This window comes from Populus euphratica, unplaced genomic scaffold, assembly GCF_000495115.2.
Source record: "Populus euphratica unplaced genomic scaffold, PopEup_1.0 scaffold17.1, whole genome shotgun sequence".
In the NCBI taxonomy this organism is placed as follows: domain Eukaryota; kingdom Viridiplantae; phylum Streptophyta; class Magnoliopsida; order Malpighiales; family Salicaceae; genus Populus; species Populus euphratica.
In genome coordinates this window covers 103780-123430 of record NW_011499884.1, presented here as the reverse complement: position 1 = coordinate 123430, position 19651 = coordinate 103780, and the positions used below count along the sequence as shown (strand labels likewise).

General features: G+C 33.2%; 2 protein-coding genes and 1 long non-coding RNA gene across 4 annotated transcripts; 1 reads left to right on the top strand and 2 right to left on the bottom strand.

Moving 5' to 3' along the window:
- Positions 1 to 9161: 9161 nt before the first annotated feature.
- Positions 9162 to 14203, top strand: LOC105129893 (protein NRT1/ PTR FAMILY 5.2-like). The gene is made up of 4 exons (XM_011032140.1): positions 9162 to 9712; positions 11410 to 11627; positions 12383 to 12948; positions 13086 to 14203. The coding sequence occupies exons 1-4, from the start codon at positions 9604 to 9606 to the stop codon at positions 13960 to 13962; spliced, it is 1770 nt and encodes a 589-aa protein (XP_011030442.1). The 5' UTR covers positions 9162 to 9603; the 3' UTR covers positions 13963 to 14203.
- Positions 9699 to 10349, bottom strand: LOC105129892 (uncharacterized). The gene is made up of 2 exons (XR_843148.1): positions 9830 to 10349; positions 9699 to 9793 (listed from the first exon to the last, which is right to left on the bottom strand). It is a non-coding gene; the product is annotated as an uncharacterized LOC105129892 (long non-coding RNA).
- Positions 14204 to 14519: 316 nt separating the features above from the next.
- On the bottom strand, positions 14520 to 18905 carry LOC105129891 (uncharacterized). Of its 2 annotated transcripts, none has more exons than XM_011032138.1 (5): positions 18110 to 18905; positions 16972 to 17859; positions 16408 to 16863; positions 16101 to 16287; positions 14520 to 15700 (listed from the first exon to the last, which is right to left on the bottom strand). In XM_011032138.1, the coding sequence occupies exons 1-5, from the start codon at positions 18716 to 18718 to the stop codon at positions 14736 to 14738; spliced, it is 3105 nt and encodes a 1034-aa protein (XP_011030440.1). In that variant the 5' UTR covers positions 18719 to 18905; the 3' UTR covers positions 14520 to 14735. The 2 variants fall into 2 exon arrangements, with proteins under 2 accessions (XP_011030440.1, XP_011030441.1); XM_011032139.1 differs by having other exon boundaries at positions 18125 to 18904.
- Between the last annotated feature and the right edge of the window lie 746 nt (positions 18906 to 19651).

Sequence of the window (19651 nt, the reverse complement as noted above, 5' to 3'; positions counted from 1 at the left end):
ATATAAGAAATAAACAAAAAATAAATAAAAATTCGATGAAGCTCTATAGAATTTTTTGCAGGTTATAATAACAATAAAAAGAAGTTCAAACTTGGAGAAAAATCAAGAAGAAAAATTGAAATATTGATAAGAACAAATTGACAAGACAAGAGAAGCTATGCAAACAAATTATTTTGTTTTGATTGAGTTTTGTATTTTTTTTAAAAATATAGGCACGTAGTTAAATAAAAATATATTAAATAGCACTATGCAATGGGAAATCAATAATTTTTCTTTATTTGTATCTATGTATTAATTTTTTAATTTAGTCTTTAATTGTTATTAATGATTTTTTTATGCCTATGGCTATCAAATAATTTTAATAAATACACTTGTCAAGTTTTCAATTCAATATTTTTTTTAGTTTTTTAAAAAATTAACAACTTTAACATTTTTTTTTGTTTTGAAATTAAATTTTGATAATGCACTGGGATTAACTAATTATGTTATGCTACATGTGCCATTTGTGTATACAATAAATGAAAAAAAAAATAGAACAATAATGAAGCTTTTTAGGATTTTTCGTAGGTCAAAATAACAATAAAAAGAAGTTCGAAACTTGGAGAAAAGGAAAGAAAGTTAAGAAGAAAATTTGAAATATTGATGAAGTTTTTTAAAAAGTACGAAACCTAAAAAAAAAAAAAACAAAAGGTCAATAAGTAAAAAAAAAAAAACATAGATGAAGTTTTAATTATAGTTTTGAAACCTTCCCAGTCAGGTAGGGCAACTGGATACCCGGCCAACTCGGGCTATGTTAAAAAAAAATAAAAAAATAAAAATCTTGGTGACTTAGTTAATTTAGTAATATCCCGTCAAAAACTAGATTATAACCTCTTGATTTTTGATTTTTTACTAAATTAATATTAAATTTATTTAAAAAATTAATTCAAATGATCCAATAATCTAATTAAAACCTAAAATTCAGACAGAGTTTGAAAATTATAGCTTATAGGATTAATCCTAACAAGAGATTTTCCTTCGTTTTCAGCTGTTCATGTTTAGCAAGAGAGAAACCAAGATGTACATGGCTTGGCGAGCTAGACATGAGTATATTTGTTTTTATATTTTAAAAATATTTTTAATAAAATTAATATTTTTAGATAGACATGAGTATATTTTTTTTTATATTTTAAAAATATTTTTAATAAAATTAATATTTTTAGATGTGTTGATTTTAAAAAATAAAAATTATATATTATTTTAAATAAAAAATATTTAAAAAAGAAAAAGTAACCCCTCTACCTAAAGAGTTCGGGGAGAATTACCCCAGTTATATTTGACCACTTGTAATGAAGGATTCTTTTGTACCAGTTCAATGCTAATTTTCCATTTCCCCAAAAAGGCAAGAGTTAGCAATATCAATATCAATTGCCACTAAAGGTAACGATGATAAAAAAAAAGAATCCTGCTCCATTGTATACATTCTCATGTTGCAAAAATATAATTTTTATATTTAATTCACTTTTTCAAGTTTTTTATTTAAAAATAAATTATTTTTTAAAATTTTAACAAACAACAAAAAAAAATACTAAAAAAATATTAATTTAAAATTAAAAAATACAGTTAAACAACATCACCCCACAAATTGTCCTTTAAATCATAATCCATTTATTTTATTTTTTACTCTTATTCACATGTCTTGTCAACTCACTGCATTTTTCCAAGTAACGATGCAGAGATCAGTATAGTAATAAATGAGATCAGAAACTCAGAACATTGATATTTGTTCTAAATGGACAACCTAGTACCTGTAAGATGGTACATTTAACTTTGTACATGCTTCACCAGAGCCATAATTAACTGCTCATGATAGCATCTTCAATCAGAAAATATGTTAAAAAGTTAAAATGATAAAATAATTTTTTTATTAATATAAATATAATTTTTTTTATATATATATTTTAACAGTAAAAAGTTCTTTATAAAAGTAAATTATATTTTAATATATTTTATGTTAAATTATTTTTAATATAATTATACAACTAATTTATATATTTTTTACATAATATAATTATAATGATATTAATTATATAATTAATATCAGTAATTTATAAAATTAAATATAAAATTAATGAAATAATTTTAAAGTTAAAAGATATGATTTTAAGTTGAATTTAAAATTTATTTATATGAATATTTTTTAATTTTCAATTGATATATATTTGTAAATCAACTATTCACTTTTTTCTCTTAAACTAATAGAATCAATGATAGATAGAACTGATGAAGTTGGACTTGCATTGAAACGACTTTTTTATTTTTTATTTGATCTTTGATGACTTGCATGCTTAAATTACCATTTGAATTCTTTTATTAAGAAAACCCAGTAATATTCTAGTTAAAATTGTTTATCAACATAAAAAGCATATATTTACCAAACATCATTAACATGGTAAAAAATGAGAGAAATTCAATAATTTTAAAATATATGTTAAACAATTTAACATGAAAATGAATATTAACATTACCTTTAATTTTTTTATCATTCCACTTTTCTGAAGATTTTTAATTTGAGTAATAAATCCAATAAATTTACCTACATCTTTATTTATTTATTGCCATCTAGTTGAGATGCTTGTTTGGGAACAATTATTCAGGTTTCCTCCATTCTCTACAAAGCAAACATGTACTCGAGCCCATAATTATTTTATTTGTTGTCCAACTCGTGTAATTGGATCGTTGCTCGTATTTAATCATGCAGAGACAAGTAAACAATCTTCCTCTTGTGATAAATTTTTATTTATTTGTGATTTTATTATTATATGGACAATTAAATTCAAGTATGTTAAGTCATTAATTAGTACTTAAAAGTGCATTCTCATTAAGGATTTATGTCATCATATTGCACCTAAAGTATCATTAAATTCCCTAACAAAAGCATGTTTTATATTAGCAAGTCTAAAAATATAATATACCTTTAATTCATGGTAAATGTTCATCCTAAATGCAGGTCTATCACATAAATAAAAGGATTGATTGATGAGTTTAAGGATTGAAATTGAAAGGATAAAAAGAAGGCCAAACTTAGCAAAGTGTTGCTGGTGCATTCCAAACTCGAACACCGTTCAGTAATTTGATCATATCTGGAGCTGTAGATATCAGATTTAGGTCCATTTTATATCGATGGAAAGGTAAGACATAGACCTACAACTTTCATATGAAGTCAAAGACTCAGTTCTGCCGTTTTCAAGCCCAAATCTTAGCAACAACGAAGACGTCGGAAGCTGTCCTGCAGCTCAAGCACTATTCGGTTTTTGGCTCATATCTTGAGTTCTAGAAGTCCAAATGAGCTCTGGTTTTTTTTTATGGAAAGCTGAGACAATTGCCCACAGATTCCACAATTCAGTTGGCTATAATTCTGATGTGAGCAATGACGTTTTGGCCAGCCAACAATATCAAAAATCAGCCCACAATATCAAAAAACCAGCAGCCATTAATGTCAAAAACCAGCCACCAAATCAATGGATGCCCACCAATTCTTCAATCAATCAATAGTTCTGAAACTTAGCCTATAAAAGGAGGCATTGTCCATGTATTTAGTCATATTAATTTTCAGATCAAAGTTATCTTCTTGCTTTCTCTCTACATCTTTGTAATGTTCAAGTTTTCTTTTATGCTATAGTAATCTCTTGTTTATGCTCTTTCATTTCCTTTCCTATACTTAGTTAGCTTATATTATGTTTATGTTCTTATATTGTTTATTTGTGTTTTTCTCCTTCTTAATGTTTAGCTAAGTTAATTATGTCAAGGTGAAAAGGTTTCTCTAATGGTGTTAGAATAGGTATAATATAAACTCAACATGAGCTTTAAATGTTTATATCCAAGAAAGATTGTTATTAACATGTTTTATCTTTTTATCTTACTAATTCTTAATACCTTGCTTATTAAATGTTTAATTTAGATTTGTGTTGTATAATATTTGGTACATCAAATGCTTGATCTTTCATAGTTTTCGGCCGAAATCGTTATTATGATAGAAACTTGATTTGTTGTTAACATAAACTAGCAACATGAATGCTTGATGATATTTATAAGTATGGTATTACTTATATAAGATAATTAATATGATCATGTTAGTAATTTATAATGAGCTAATAACGAGAAATCATCCGATTAGAACCTCCTTTGTGTGTGGTTTCTAGTTGAGTAATAAAAAGAGTTTATATTATATTTATTTGAAATACCATTAGTGAATCCTATAACCTTGACATATGTTTTGTTATTGTTTAATCCTTACATCAATATCACATCCCAAAACTTTCTTCAACTCCTTTTCTGTTATTATTCTCTTTAAATCTTTTTCTTTATTTGTAATTTATATAATTCACCTCCCTGTGGTTCGACCCCGGTCTTGCCGGGTTATTTTACTTTGACACTCCTGCACTTGGGATAAGACATCAACTCTTTGATCGTGTCAGTCATCAATTAATTTATTAGAATCACTTAGTTGAGAGAATAATTTCTTATGACTTGTTCATAAGAAAGTTGGTAAAAAAGCTCGAGAAATTTGAATCCATATACATAAAAAAAAAACTCAAGTTAAAACCTTATAAGAGGGTATAAAGAAAACTCATATTTAATATCTAACAATTTTGTAATTTTCATGCATGTGAATTAATAATAAAAATTGCCTCCTACTTGTTCTAACATTAATCTAATCATATAATCATTACCGTTTGACTATTTTTGGGAACTAAAAGAGGATTGATATACTAGTTTAGTTATATTTTCAACAAAACAAAATATAAATGACCTCAAATTAAAATAAACAATCAAAAATAAATTCAAGATATGCCACTTCATGTTTTTATTAATATTAGTTGCCATTGTTACTTTCTCTCAATTTTATCAAAGCTAACAATATAAATAAAAATTATCTCCCTTAACCCATCTCATATAAATAAAATGAAAAATAAATAAAAATCATCATAAATAGTAAATTAACAGTAAAAGGTCTTAAGAAAAAATAAAATAAAGTCTTTAAGCAAGTATATCTTTTGATTTCAGCTAATTAACACAATCAATGTTATTAATTAACTGAAAAATAATTAATTTTTACTTTTTAAAATCAGATAAAAGGGTGAGTTAGAATGTAAAGTTTTGAAATTTGCAAGCAAGTTTTCTTTCTTTTGTTCTACTTTTAAAGAGAAAAATAGATGTCGACCAACGAATACAAAATAAAATGTTGGCCAATAAATATAAAACAAATGAAAAAATGGTGGCCAACAGAGAAAGCATATTTTTATTTATTTTTGTATTTTTATAGAGAAATGTAGAAATAAAATTTTAAAATAAGAAAAACTATTTTACTTATTCATGTGACTGATGGTTGGAATGCTTAAAAGGAAAAATAAAGGTAAAAATACAATTTTTTTGTTTTCTCTGTTCTTTTAGCTGTAGTGTTGGAAATGCTCTACTAGAGAGAAATCTATGAGCTCGTTTAGTACAATTCACGGAACCAAAAAATTAAGAGCCATTTTCAACGGTTAAACAAATTTATGTTTTAAAAATATATTTTTAAATAAATTAATTATTTTTCTTTAAATTAACATTTTATTATATTTATATATTATTTTAATATACTGATATCAAAAATAATTTTTTTAAAATAAAAAATATTATTCTAATATATATTATAAAATAAAAATACTTTAAAAAACAATTATTATAACACATTCTAGATCTTTTTATGCACTCTGAAAATAAATAAATAAATCATGCATAAAAGTTCTACAAGTGGACACCTGATTGAGTGGTTAAGAAGAAAGCCCATAATATAATAGGTTTTTTTTTTTTTTTTAACATAGTAAACTTAAAAATTTAGGGGAAGAATTTCGTTTGATTTTTTATTTTTTAGGAAATGACATAGATTTGTCTGTAAAACAACTAAAAATTAAATTTAATATAAAAATATATTAAGTTTAGTTAAAATTTATTGATTGAATTTATTGTATTTTTTACATTTATTTAAAAATAAGATAAAATTTTAATTATTATTTCTATACAGAGAATATTATATCTAAATTTTAATAAAATTATAAAAAAATTTACTTTTTAAAATTATAAAGTAAATAAAATTTTAGATTAAAAAATAATAATTTTTATAAATTTCTTCAGGTTTAAACATGAAAATAACTTAAAACTTCACAAGAAATAAAAACAATTTTTTTTTTAATTTTATTGTTCTTCAACTTCTTTACATGTTAGATTTTATTTCCTGCTTTTTAATAAAATTAAAAAATATTATTTTTTTGTATATTTTTTTTTAATATAATCAAATGTTATAAAATATTTATAATTTATTTATGATGAAATTATCAATATCAAAAAATTATTTATTTTTCTCAAAGAAACATACATTCAAACAAATAAACTAGGATAAAATTCATCCAAGATTTATGCGTGGAACTCCAACATGAGGCACCTAACCTACGAAAATTAGTAAAACACAACTGGAAGATCAGTCTATTTGGCAACGCAAGCTAATTTGTGTTTTAAAAAATATATTAATTTTAAAAATATTTTTTTAAAAAGTAAAAAAAAAATATTTTAAAACATCTCAATATAAAAAACACCTTAAAAATTAAATAATCATATACAAACCCTACACCGGCCCGACAGCTACTATCAACATTGGACTCCAACTCGTTTTTGAACGTACAAAGATTTCTTACGGCGGTGAACACGGTCGAGAAAGAGACGGGCAAGCTAAGACCCTACGCAACCACTTCCTCCGGTGACACACACTCCTTCTCCTTTCTTCTGCATTGTCCCCCCCCCCAACCAACGTGTTTCTGTTTGCCAGACTTGAGTGTTCTTTCAGTCTCTCTCTTTCTGCGTGTGCTAAACCTGGTCTAGTAGTTGAATATCCCTGTTAAAGTTTATATTTCTTGAAATTATTTTTTTTTCTGAATGAATTTTAGCAATCTATCTACATTAGCAGCATCGAGCAGTGCAAGAGAATCTTTGTTTTACAGGAACACCAGGGCTGGCAACATGCTAGGAAGAACTAAAATCCAGCTTTATGTTTAAGAGCTCGTCTGCTAACGTGTGAGTTAAAATATTTTTATTTAAAAATATATATTGAAACATTTTTTTAATTTATTTTTAACATTTTTGTATACAAGTTCTAAACGCATCAAACCGTACAAACGCTAATGATAAACGCACTACTAGATCATAACTAGCACGGCTGTATTTACATATAGACGTAGACATGCCCAGGGACGCCCGGCATCTCTCGTCAAATGCCGGCAAACATTTAATGCCTAGCCAGCTCATTAATTGGTTAATCGTTATATTTCTTGTCCTCTCTTCAGATCAGAACTCGGGCATTGTTGAAGGGTTTCTGGATAACCGAACAAACTAGAGCTAGAGGCTTGAGAGCTACGGGTCCAGTTTTAACTAGTGCTTTGGCAGCATGCACATAGACTAAACGATAAACTTGTAATTAATGAACCAGAAATCCTCAATTTAATCCCTAACTTATACATTCATTTTCAGTTGGGTCTTATAGTTGTGAACTTTATCAATTTGGTTCTAAATGCTTCTTTTGGAAAGGACCTAACGGAGAATTGTGGTGGGAAATGTGGACAAAAAGAAACAAATATTTTTATTATCAAGCTTATACATATAAACTATTGTTACAAGAAAGGAAATATTTAAAAGCACCGGTCAAACATATAATTATCAAATCCAGTTTTTTTTTTAAACACAATACAAGAACTAAAAATATTTAAGAAAATAAAATAATATTTAAAAAAGATAATAAAAATAAATATAAAGTAAATATTAAAAATTAAACTTTTTCTTAAAAAATATTCAATAAATCTTTACAGCATACCATTCTTATCATTCGATAAAAAGAAATACTTGAATTTTTTTTCTTTTAAAAGTATTAAAATGTTTTTTTATATGTTAAAAAAATATCTTTAATTCATATCAATACCTCGTTAGAATCATGTGATTGAGCATAATAAAATTATCAAAGTCATTTGTATTTTAATGTTTATTATTTAATTGAACTATATTAATAAATCTGACAACTCTTCAAATCTATATATGCTTAGATTTGATGTTTGGTTCAGTCAAATATATTAAATATGATAACCCATTAAACTTATATATATTAAAATTTAATATTTAAACGAGTTTAAAGATGTTGACCATCACCATATCTTTGTTTTTTTTTTCTAAACATTATTTTAGACAAAACAATATATATATATATGGAAAAATCAATAATAAAAAAAATAAAAGCTCGAAAAAATCAAACGAATGAACCATCAACTTAATTTTAGTGAACACAACACACGATGAGAATCCCACTTTCAAGGTGATGATAATGTCACTTTACAATATTAAAATGGCAGTCCGTTCAATTGTGCATTTTAAGCTTGTTAATTATGGTGCTATTGAATAGAGTGTTATTGTCAATAATGGAGTGCCAATTTCATTTCCCTTAATTAACTTTGCTAGTGTCCCCCCATTTTTGTTTTAGCCTAGGGCTTGCACAAATCCATGCCAGCTACAATGGGACAGAAGCAAGAACAGAAGGTCAAAACATTCTTTAGTATGAGCAATCAACTCTGAGACTCCAATATATCTCTTATAACATTTATATTGGTACAAGGTTAAAATTGAAAAACAAAATCTCCAAGAGTAGTTGTTAAGAGCTTAGATTTTTAAGGATGCTTAGTGTATTCCTTCATAAATGGAAGGGTTAGTGAAAAATAGAGAGAATAATTAAAATACTAGTAATTCTAGAGAAAGAAGATTAAAAAACTATTTGGATATGTTTTTCTTAGATAAAAGAAAGGATGGGATTGAAAAAAACAGCACCATTTACCAGGAAAGTATCAACTCTATGCTTAGTGCCTCCTCCGAAGAATGAATTCAGGCAAATTTAATTATCATTAAGGTATTTTTAACCTTTATTTTTTAAATTAAAAGTGCACATATATGGTGATTTTAGGAATGCAACCTGTCTCAGAGTGTTTTTTTCACCTAGCACCTACTCCTCCCAACCAACCCCTCTACGTGTAGGTATAATTTATTTTTATTTTGCACCAAAATGGTATTTTTTTGCCGACTTCCGTTCATTAATCCAAGTCCTAACAATGGCAAATCATCTAACAAAATATCTTCAACTTGAAGCCCCTCGCCAAACCAGCTATTTCAAGAAGCATTTCCCCTAGTGAAAGTGCACACCGAATCAACCTAAAAAGCACTTAACCACCTTCTGCTAAACATAAATCGCTCCAAGATGGTGATATATCATCGCAAATTGCTCAATGGTTGCGTTTATAATCAAGGTGCGGCTCGACTGGGGAGTTCTTAAATTACTATAAACTACATGTGTCTCAAGGAAAAGGAGAAACAAAAGATTATTGATAAAGGGCATTAATAATGGCAAAATGGTAAATTAAGGTTTTAAAAGGGCTGCTGTCAGATTGACAGTTCGATATATATGGTAGCAAGAAGCCGGTGGAGGGAGCATAATTAAGGTCGAGAAGAAAAGAGAAGTGGGCGAGCGCAAGTTGTAAGGCCGAAGAGCTGGTGGCTATGGAACACGGGCTTGATGATTACACACAAGATGGGACCGTCGATCTCAAGGGAAAGCCTGTCCTTAGATCAAAGAGAGGTGGATTGAGAGCTTGCTTCTTTGTTGTTGGTAATTTATCTTCTCTACTTCCTCCTCCCCTCTCTGTATGATCTCTCAAGGGTATTGGTTTTTCCAAATTTACAGGACAAGCTAGGATATTCATTAACGAGTCTTTGAGTAGGTTACCTACTAGCCTAGTACTAGTCTGCAAGTATTTTAGGACATCTGCTGTTTCGAGCTGCGTTTCCTTCAAACTTGGAAGCTGTTTGCCAGGGGGCTGAACTCTTCTTCTTCTTCTGTTTTTCCCTTTTTAATCACTTTAGCCCAAACAATCGTGCATGCCATGGAAAGACAGTATGTCCCGTCAATGCTATTCTCCGACTATACATTTCTCCAGCTCTGCCTGGAGGTCTGTTTTGCTTTGATGTCAAATATTCAGGAGGACACTCTTAATTCACTGTTGCTTCATTTTATGAACATATCACACGATTAATTTACATGGGCCTAATGATCATAGATAATAAGTAGGTATTAAATAAAAGGGAAATCTCATTAAGTCTAAGACATTCATTCTGGCTACTGTCTGTCCTCTCCAAGTCTAGTTTTTCTGTCTTTTCCATTCCAGCTATGCTATCTCGAGGAAGTCTTGCTGTCTAGTCAATAAATATTCTGAGAAGGGTCATCATATATTTTCTTTATGTTCATCGTATTTGCAAGAAATTAAAATCTAATTTATTTGAAAATATTTTTTATTTGAAAATATATTAAAATATTAAAAAATTGTTTTTTTTTTTGAAAAACGGCCTGATATCCCTTATCCCTCAGCTACTTCGGTTCCAACCTTCCTGTTCCAAGTGCGAGTTAGAATTTATATCGAGTAGCTAGGAGTAACTATTTAGGATGATTTCGAAGCTAAACCTGCACCACCATTTTTAGTCCACAAATTGAATGCGCTTCGGGGTGTCCTACGTGATGTAGGGTCAGCGATCTCTTACTAGTGAAATGAGCCCATGTGTCTGGCCTATCATTTATTGGTCGCTCCGGAGGTGGCTTCTGCTTCTCCATGGCAGCTCTTCATACAAGCTTGCTGATAGGAGCCCTTGTCGTCGAATCAATAATCAATAGAAGTTCACTGACTCAGAGCGGGTGTGTGTGTATTAATTTTACTGTATGGCAGAAAAGACAGTTCTTCAAAATTATTTTGGTTTATCATTTTTTTCTTTTTGGTTCGAAGATGATGGTATTAAAAACACGCATTTCACATTGACTTGATATATTCTTTTTTTTTAAATAAATTCTCGTAAACATTGATCCTCAAATTTAAATTCAATGAGTAAAGGAAATGAACAAGTCCCTTCAAGTATTAAAATAAAACCAAGAAAATAATGACTATTTTTACAGTGAAATTGATGATCAAGAAAAGAATACTTGGTCTGCTAAAATAATCGGTACCTCTTTATTAATCAGTGGGAAATGCTGTCCGTGAAAAAAAAAATTAATTAGAACACGAATCTTTAACAGAACAAAAGAAATAAATTTCTCCCACAAAATGCAACTTTTCGTCTTTTCAATACAAGAAACATGTAGATCCAACAGAAACTAACGTAAAGATAAACAGGTTCTTCAAGTGTTATGAACGCATATACAACGTTCATCTCAAACACTAAGATCCTAAAAAATTATCTCCAGCCAATTTTTTTCTTCTCAACTTGTTAACGTTTGAAAATAACGTATCATTGTTTTTTTCTTTCTGTATTGTATTGCAGTGTATGAGGTTTTCGAACGTATGGCATACTATGGGATATCAAGCAATCTTGTAGTGTACATGACAAAAAAGCTTCATCAAGGCACAGTGAAATCATCCAATAATGTAACAAATTGGGTCGGCACCATTTGGTTGACTCCTATCTTGGGTGCCTATGTTGCTGATGCACATCTTGGCCGTTACTGGACCTTTGTCGTTGCATCTGTCATCTATCTTTCGGTATGTATGCATGTCGCCATTTATAGTTTTCTCTATCGTACGCATGCATTGCTTCTGGTCCAGCTCCCTGCTTCATCTCGCCCGAATAATGAGAAGCTCTTTGGACCACATGTTTCAATTCAAATATCCTACGATCAACACTGTTTCATATCCTTTTCAGAACATGCATGTTATTCTGTCTGAATTTATCAATCCATTTATCGCGAGTTGTCCTGTGTTCTTGATCACTAGGTCAGACAGGGGATAACAATCAAGGGTTATGGTTACGAATACGTGTGAAATTTAGCTGCGTGACCTCAGAGTTTCTGTTTTATAAGGTAGAATTAGGAAGCATGACCAAATTATTAATTTCCAAGTTGTGGGAGGACGGTATATGAAAGCTTGACCTCAGATTTTCTGTTTTATAAGGTAGAATTAGGAAGGTATTGTCTAATTCGTTGTAAGAAAAACCAGTTGCTTCGATGTGTTGAAGTTTTCAAGATTGCAACTTGGAGTTGGTCTCGTCTCGGGTCAGGGGAAAAAAATAAATACTAGCACGCACCCTAAAGTCCTTAAGTCAACTTTGCATATTAATTAGTGCAAGCATAGGATAAGAACAATTTCTAAGATAACGTAGTTTTTGGATAACATTTGAATAGTAAATGGCCGAAAGCGATCTGGCGTTCGTTCATCATTTGTCCACGCACGAACAACTGTTGAAGTGATTTTTAATACAGTTGTGAGAATTTTAATGAAGGAATCTGACATGATTGCAGGGGATGTCTTTACTAACACTATCAGTTTCCCTTCCTGCACTAAGACCACCTCTCTGCAAGGATGCCAATGTGGAGAACTGTAAAGAGGCCTCCACATTACAATTAGCAGTGTTCTTCGGAGCCCTCTACACGCTAGCTATTGGAACCGGGGGAACGAAGCCAAACATCTCGACAATCGGTGCTGATCAATTTGATGATTTCCATCCTATGGAGAAGGCTTATAAGCTATCCTTCTTCAACTGGTGGATGTTCAGCATCTTCTTTGGGACGCTCTTTGCTAACACTATACTTGTGTACATACAAGACAATGTGGGTTGGGCATTAGGGTATGGGCTTCCAACTATTGGGCTTGTGATATCGGTTGCTATATTCTTAGCTGGCACACCATTTTATAGGCACAGGCAGCCAACAGGAAGCCCATTTACAAGGATGGCTAAGGTCATGGTGGCAGCCCTGTGCAAATGGAAGGTTTCGGTCCCTAATGACCCTAAAGAACTCCATGAACTTGACTTGGAAGAATATGCAAAGGCCGGAAAGTTCAGGATTGATTCTACACCAACCTTAAGGTTTGCAACAGTTGCAGTGCGTGTGTTTTTTTTCTTTTCTTTTCTTTTCTTCCAGCATCAGCTTAGATGTAAGGATTCTAATTTATATACCTGGCTTGGCCTAGTAATAAGTCTGAACTTGGGCAACATGAATGCAGGTTCCTAAATAAAGCTGCTGTGAAGACAGGTTCAACTGATCCATGGATGCTTTGCTCAGTTACTCAAGTAGAGGAGACTAAACAGATGTTGAGAATGATTCCGATATTGATCTCAACATTCGTCCCAAGCACACTGATTGCTCAGATAAATACTCTTTTTGTCAAGCAAGGCACTACTCTTGATAGACAAATTGGCAACTTCAAAGTCCCACCAGCAAGTTTAGCTGGATTTGTGACTCTGTCAATGCTTGTTTGTGTTGTGTTATATGACAGGTTCTTTGTTCGTATTGTTCGTAGGTGGACAAAGAATCCCAGAGGAATCACTCTTCTTCAGAGAATGGGAATAGGCCTCGTTTTTCACATCATAATCATGATAACTGCATCATTAATTGAAAGACACAGATTAAGTGTGGCCAGACAACACGGCTTAGTTGAAAAGGGAGGCCAAGTCCCTTTGACGATATTCATTTTGCTTCCTCAATTTGTGCTCATGGGAACGGCTGATGCATTTTTAGAGGTGGCCAAACTCGAGTTCTTCTATGACCAGGCACCCGAAAGCATGAAAAGCCTTGGCACTTCTTATTCAACAACTAGTCTGGGCGTTGGAAACTTCATTAGTAGTTTCCTTCTTTCCACAGTTTCTCATATCACCAAGAAGCATGGTCACCGAGGGTGGATTTTGAATAACCTAAATGCTTCTCACCTGGACTATTATTATGCCTTCTTCGCAATAGTAAACTTCCTGAACTTCATTTTCTTCTTGGGTGTGATTAGGTTTTATGTTTATAAGGCTGAAGTTTCGGATTCAATGGAAGTACTGGCTGAAGAATTGAAGGGGATGAGATTGAGGGAGCCTAACCAAGTTTCTGCACCTTAATGAAAAGTGCAGAAGAAAAGGCTGCGTAGAAATCAAAGCTGAAATCGGAGATCAGGTTACAAGTTGACGGCCATTGTATAGAAGCTCCCTCCCTCAATAGCTTATTTTGGAGGGGAAGTACTGTTGGGATAAATGGTGGTTTAATACCTGTATGCTGCATTTTCTTCACCTTTTGAGGGAGAAATAAAACTGTCATGTTTACTATTTATTTACTGAATGGAAAAGAAATGGATATAGTTAATGTTGATGACTTGCAAGTGTTCATCTTAAACAACAGCATAATCAAGAAAATCTCCTCCCAGGGAAGGAATTGCATTTTGTAATGTAACTTGTCTGCAAGCTTGAAACATATAAGCATTTCTTGGAAAGCTCTGTAAAGTTGGAGAAACTTCGCAGAATTGATGTTAAGAAGTGAATGAACTTCTCACACACAATTGGATCAGAAATTGAGGTAACAATGAGAAGCCATTCTTCAATGAGGAATTATAAAGGCAAGTCTTTAAAAGGAAGTTTCTGCTCAACATTTGAGAAGATCTTTGCTTTCGTACGGTTAAATGTTTTATATAAACATACTTTCTCAATCCCCAAGAGGATCTTGATATGGAATTTTAACTTAAACCAAACCCAATGTATACAATGAGCTCCATCACATTTCCAATTTAAAGTATCTGTTTTGGCTTCATGGCTAGAAGTCGTTATACACTATATCAAAGCATCCAAAACTATAGCACTCTTTTCCTGAAATGCACTAGAGTTGAAAACCATCACTTCCTTTATCTTCTCTTTGCTAACTGGAATGTTTTCTTCAGGAACTGATTTGCTGCTTTATCATTCCTGTGGCATAACACCCGTAGTATTGTGTTTGGATCTGCCCTATTCCATCTTCCTGTTGTTGGTGGCATTGGTAGTTTTTGACCTGAACCCGCAGATCCTATACCACTGGCTTCACAAGTCAGGATACTGAAATCTTCCGTTAGTTGTTCTGTGCTATCACCCATCAATGCTATCACCCCTTCAACAATCTCAGCCTCCTTTTCCACTGCATCCTCGTTCATCAATCCTTCACCACATGTGCAAAATGTGCGCTTCAAGTTCTCACAGTCCTCCTCAATCATGGGATAATCAGATCGATAAAATATGCGGCTGCAGCCACCAGCAAGCAAAGCCATGAGAAAGGCCTCAAAAGAGGCCTTCATGACTTCTCTCATTGCAACAGGTTGGGCGCGGTCAGTGAGAATTGCTGTCAACAAATTAAGGTTCTGTTTGAGAATTCTCAGTGCAGGCTTGATCCTTGCATTCGCTACATCAGCAACATAGAGAGTATCATAAAAAACAGAATTCGAGTCGAGGAATATCAAACGATAAGCAGCAACTTCTGATACATGATGACAGGCAGATTGAATGGATGCAAGGGCTAGGTCAAAGTAGGAAGAGGAATTGATGTGGTTCCTGCGATGATAACCACGGGACGCAGTGTTTCTTGGGGCAAGAGCAAGGTTCTTTTCTAGAGAGTGGAGATGAGATTGAAGATAGTACAAAGTGTTGAGCCGTATGTAGAGCCGTTGTGTTCCACGGCTTGTTGACGGCCGGGGATGATGGGCTTCATTTAAACCATGTTGGTGCATATATTCTGAGTTAATAGTGCAAGGAGCGGCTCTTTTCCACATTTTGAGGAACTTTGAGTCACCATTGCACCTGGTTAGAGGAGGCAGTGTAGGAACATAGCTCTGTTTTGATCCTGCAAAGCATATCAAAGAAAATAACAGCTTAGTTGAAGTCAGTTAAGCACTTAAGCACTTAGAACATACTCATAATTATATTTATGACAGCCTTCAGTGGACCATGTTCATCTCCTTCTTCTAATGAAGAAAGAAGAACTTAGAAAGCATTATTATCCAGCCCTTGAAAAGTCATGCATCAACTATAACATGCTGCAGAACAGAACATGCCAGTCAAATGTTCCGTGGTCATCTGTGAGTTATTTTATAATACCATATTGCTTCTAAGCAATTGCTTCCACAGAGAAAGTTACTCCTAAAGTAACAAGTCCAAGCAGAGAAAACCTAGGAGAATACTTTGAGTATAATATAAATCTTCTTTGACAGATACCACAAAGAATAAAGGAGCTACTTTCTTACCACAAGCTGTTACCAAGTTGGAGTAATCTTTGAAGAGATTTTCAAAACCTTCGGCTAGATCATTAACCAGATCATCGGTAATTCCAACAGGAATTTCAAAGAAATCATCCACAGCTTCCTTGGCTATTTTTATTAACTCCGCAGCTGATGTCGCATGTGGCTCGTTTTTGGACTTAGGATTCCATGTCTGCAACATATATTTCACCATTTTACTCTCGAGTACTTTTGACAATAAAAAAGAAAAATATCACACCCATATAAGCTTAAGTGCTGAATTCATTTCAGCAAACAAATGAAAGAAACTCACCTCAGAATCTTTGGCACGGTTAAGGCATTCTTGCCCACTTTTCAACCTCTCTCCAATCCATTTTTTCATAAGCCTCAATATGACTGAATCAACTTCGTATGGAACCATCTCTCGTACAATTGTCTTGCCTCCGTCTTCACACTCTGCAGAGTCTTCAACCAGCATTTGAACCAAAACCTTTTCAAGTTTTCCAGCACTCTGCAGCACTGAAACAGTCTCGTTATTGAGGGTCGACACCCCAGCAAGATATTGCTTCAAAACTGCTCCATAGCACTGGTGTAGCGTTACGGCAGCAATGCTAGCTGAAATTGAGTGCCATTTCTTTAGTATGGGACTAAAAACCTCCCTTTCTCTCAAGGCCAAGTCCTCAGCTTCTTTAGCTAACTGCAGGAGAGCCTCGCTTGCTTCATCTTTCACTTCCAGACTCGTACTCTTATAGCTTCCAGTTTCTATTATCTGCAATCAACAAACAAGAATGACTTAACATGACATACATCGTAGTACAGAAACAGTAAATGCTGTAACTGATAATTAAGCAAAGGGGAGACGTATAGAAACAGCAACCTTTGCAAATGCATTCTTTATAGAACCTCGAATATAGTGATCCACACGATCCCCAGATGAATCAACTATCTGTGTGTCTCCTTTCTCTTTCCCAATCCCTTCTGCGATAGTAACGTCTTCTCCCAAAATTTTTGACGCTGATAATGCTAAAGGTAAAAGATTCTCAATGGGGATAAAATTTCCCCTCTGGAAATGGTCATGATAGTGAAGCAATCTCCTCTCTGCCCACCCTTGCATTGAAGCCAACATAGAAGACAAAAGCTTCACATACATAGCTTCTCGGTCTGACTTCTTTGCATCATTAGCCACCTCTGTCGACAACATAGCATGTGTCGCATAAAGAAGATCCGGCTCTACTTGTGAAGTAAGCACGTATTGCTGGAAAAGCACCCAAGCAAAGCACAGATTGTGTATAGGTCTATTGATTCCCAGTGTAGACCATGTCTTTTTCATTAACTCAACAAGCTCATCAACCTCATCAAGGACTAACGTCTCATCCCTAAAATCAAATATTGATTGAAGAAGAGAAATGTATAGGTGAATGTTGAGTGGAAATCCATCAGCCCAGTGGCATACATCGGTTGGTGTACCATTGGCACTTCGCCAAGACAAGGAAACAACACTGTTGCATAAGGTTCTCATCGTGTCAGAATTTTTGCCTGTGTCGATAGGTTTGGTTTCGCTGGCACGGATAATTTCACGAAGACGTATAGCATAAGGGCTCGATTTATCAAGCGGGATTGAAGGGTGGAGGAGGAGGCCAGCCTCCAGGATTTTGAGCTGACGCCTTTGCCAGAGATGGTACTCCTGACTGTCATTAAATTCTGACGGTTTTAGGTGGCGGAGGAGTTCCAATGGCAGGATTATCGTCTCTGCTCGCCTGCCCATCTGTGAAAGTGAAGAGAACAACAAGTCATGAATTGATGAAATCAAAACGAAAATTATGATGCATCCAAAATCAAACAATTAAGAAAAACGATACATACATGTGTCCAAAATCATTCAATCTATTTCTGTCATTAACAACTAAATTATGCACGTACAAAATGTTATATCAACATTGAAAAGAAAGAAGCAAAAACATGTGAATTTTATGTTCATCAAATTTGTCATGGAATTATAATTCTGAAATACATACAGTAGCAGTACGTACTTGGCCAACAAGAGTCCTCATGATCGTCTTCCTCAACCTATTATCACTATGCTCCGTTACTCTCATCTGCGCCCTCATTATCTCCGCGGAAGTCAGCGGCCTCCGAGGCCTCCCAGAAATCGGAACCGTGGCAAACCCCATGGCGGGACTTGTCCCTCCATGATTTTGAGGGCCAGTCGGTGATACTGGTGCCGACCCGCCTCCGCCGCCTCCAATAGCCGACATCCTCCTTGTAGGGGACTTCTTCAGCATCTTCATTCCCAGAGCTCGCTTTATCCGACTCGTTGGAGACATCACCACCACCGGACCACCACCCATCCGACCACTCGGTGAGCCAGTTCCTGCTCCATCGCCATCATGTTGTTGGTGGTGGTGATGGCTGGAATAAAAGTTGATGGCATTGCGGCCACCTCCGAAGCCAGGGGAGGAGCGGCATGCGGTGAAGAAGACCTCATAGGCGGTCTCACTGACATCATCCTTGTCAAGGCCTTTAAGGTCTCCAAAAGGCCAAGAGAGATCATTTTCCTCGGGGTCAATGGAGCTGGAGGTCGTTAGGGTACCAGAGAAGGATTCGCGGAGACTCTGTTGGGCCATTAAAAATATTGGCAATGATGTCTCAGATATCCGGCGGGAGAAAGAAGGGAGAGACAGAGAGCATTCTCTTAATATATGGAGAGAAAAATTAGAGAAGAGGAGACATGCAGAAATGTGGCTGCATGAGACTTTTGTGTGGTAGTTTTGTTAGTTAAGACAGCGATTTTGTGCTAAGAGAGAGAGACATGAAAAACACAGCTGATGGCTAAGAGACAACAACATTGTTGTGTGAGGAAAACTAGGAAAGATTACGGTGGTGAACTGCTATGTTTCAGCAAATATTAGCAATTACTTCTCCGGAATTCCTGCTTTGTAATTTTTTCATCCTTTTATTTATTTTTTTATTTTTTACACCTGCAATCATGCTTCTAACTTGTTGTCAAGGGGACCAACTTGGGAAAACTATCTTTTTGGAAAGATAGATTGGAATGCACCATGAATATGCTACCTATGTGTTTGTTTCAATATGGTTATAAAACTCCATTTGGTTTATGGAAAGTTATTTAGATAAATTATGTTATTTTAATTTTTTTAAAATTAAATTATATCATTTTATAAAAAATTAAAACTTAAATTCATTGTTACCCACTAAGTCATCAAGATATGAATTGATTCACTAGGCCAATCAAGTTAATTTCCAATCCAATTCAATATAAAACTTAATTTAAAATTGACTATTGGATCTATATGTTACCGAGTGATTCACCAACTTAACCAAGATTAATAACAATAGTTTAGATTGGATTGATAAATTTTGCAAGTCACATAACATATACATGGGATTCATTAATCGAAGTCATTAATTTGTAAAAGAAGATTGAAGATGCCAAATGTTTTCCATAAATGTAGTTAATTATAGCATGTAGTACGTTCATAGTTTGGTTTTCTAACCCTAATTTTATGTTATTAAATATTGTAAGTTGGTTAAAACAA

Coding starts and splice junctions, on each gene's coding strand:
- LOC105129893 (XM_011032140.1), top strand. CDS start 9,604: ATGGAACACGGGCTTGATGATTACACACAAGATGGGACCGTCGATCTC. Junction 11,628..12,382: donor CATCTGTCATCTATCTTTCG/GTATGTATGCAT, acceptor ACATGATTGCAG/GGGATGTCTTTACTAACACT. Junction 12,949..13,085: donor GATTCTACACCAACCTTAAG/GTTTGCAACAGT, acceptor ACATGAATGCAG/GTTCCTAAATAAAGCTGCTG.
- LOC105129891 (XM_011032138.1), bottom strand. CDS start 18,718: ATGGCCCAACAGAGTCTCCGCGAATCCTTCTCTGGTACCCTAACGACC. Junction 17,860..18,109: donor GCCAAGTACGTACTGCTACT/GTATGTATTTCA, acceptor TCACTTTCACAG/ATGGGCAGGCGAGCAGAGAC. Junction 16,864..16,971: donor TAAAGAATGCATTTGCAAAG/GTTGCTGTTTCT, acceptor TGTTGATTGCAG/ATAATAGAAACTGGAAGCTA.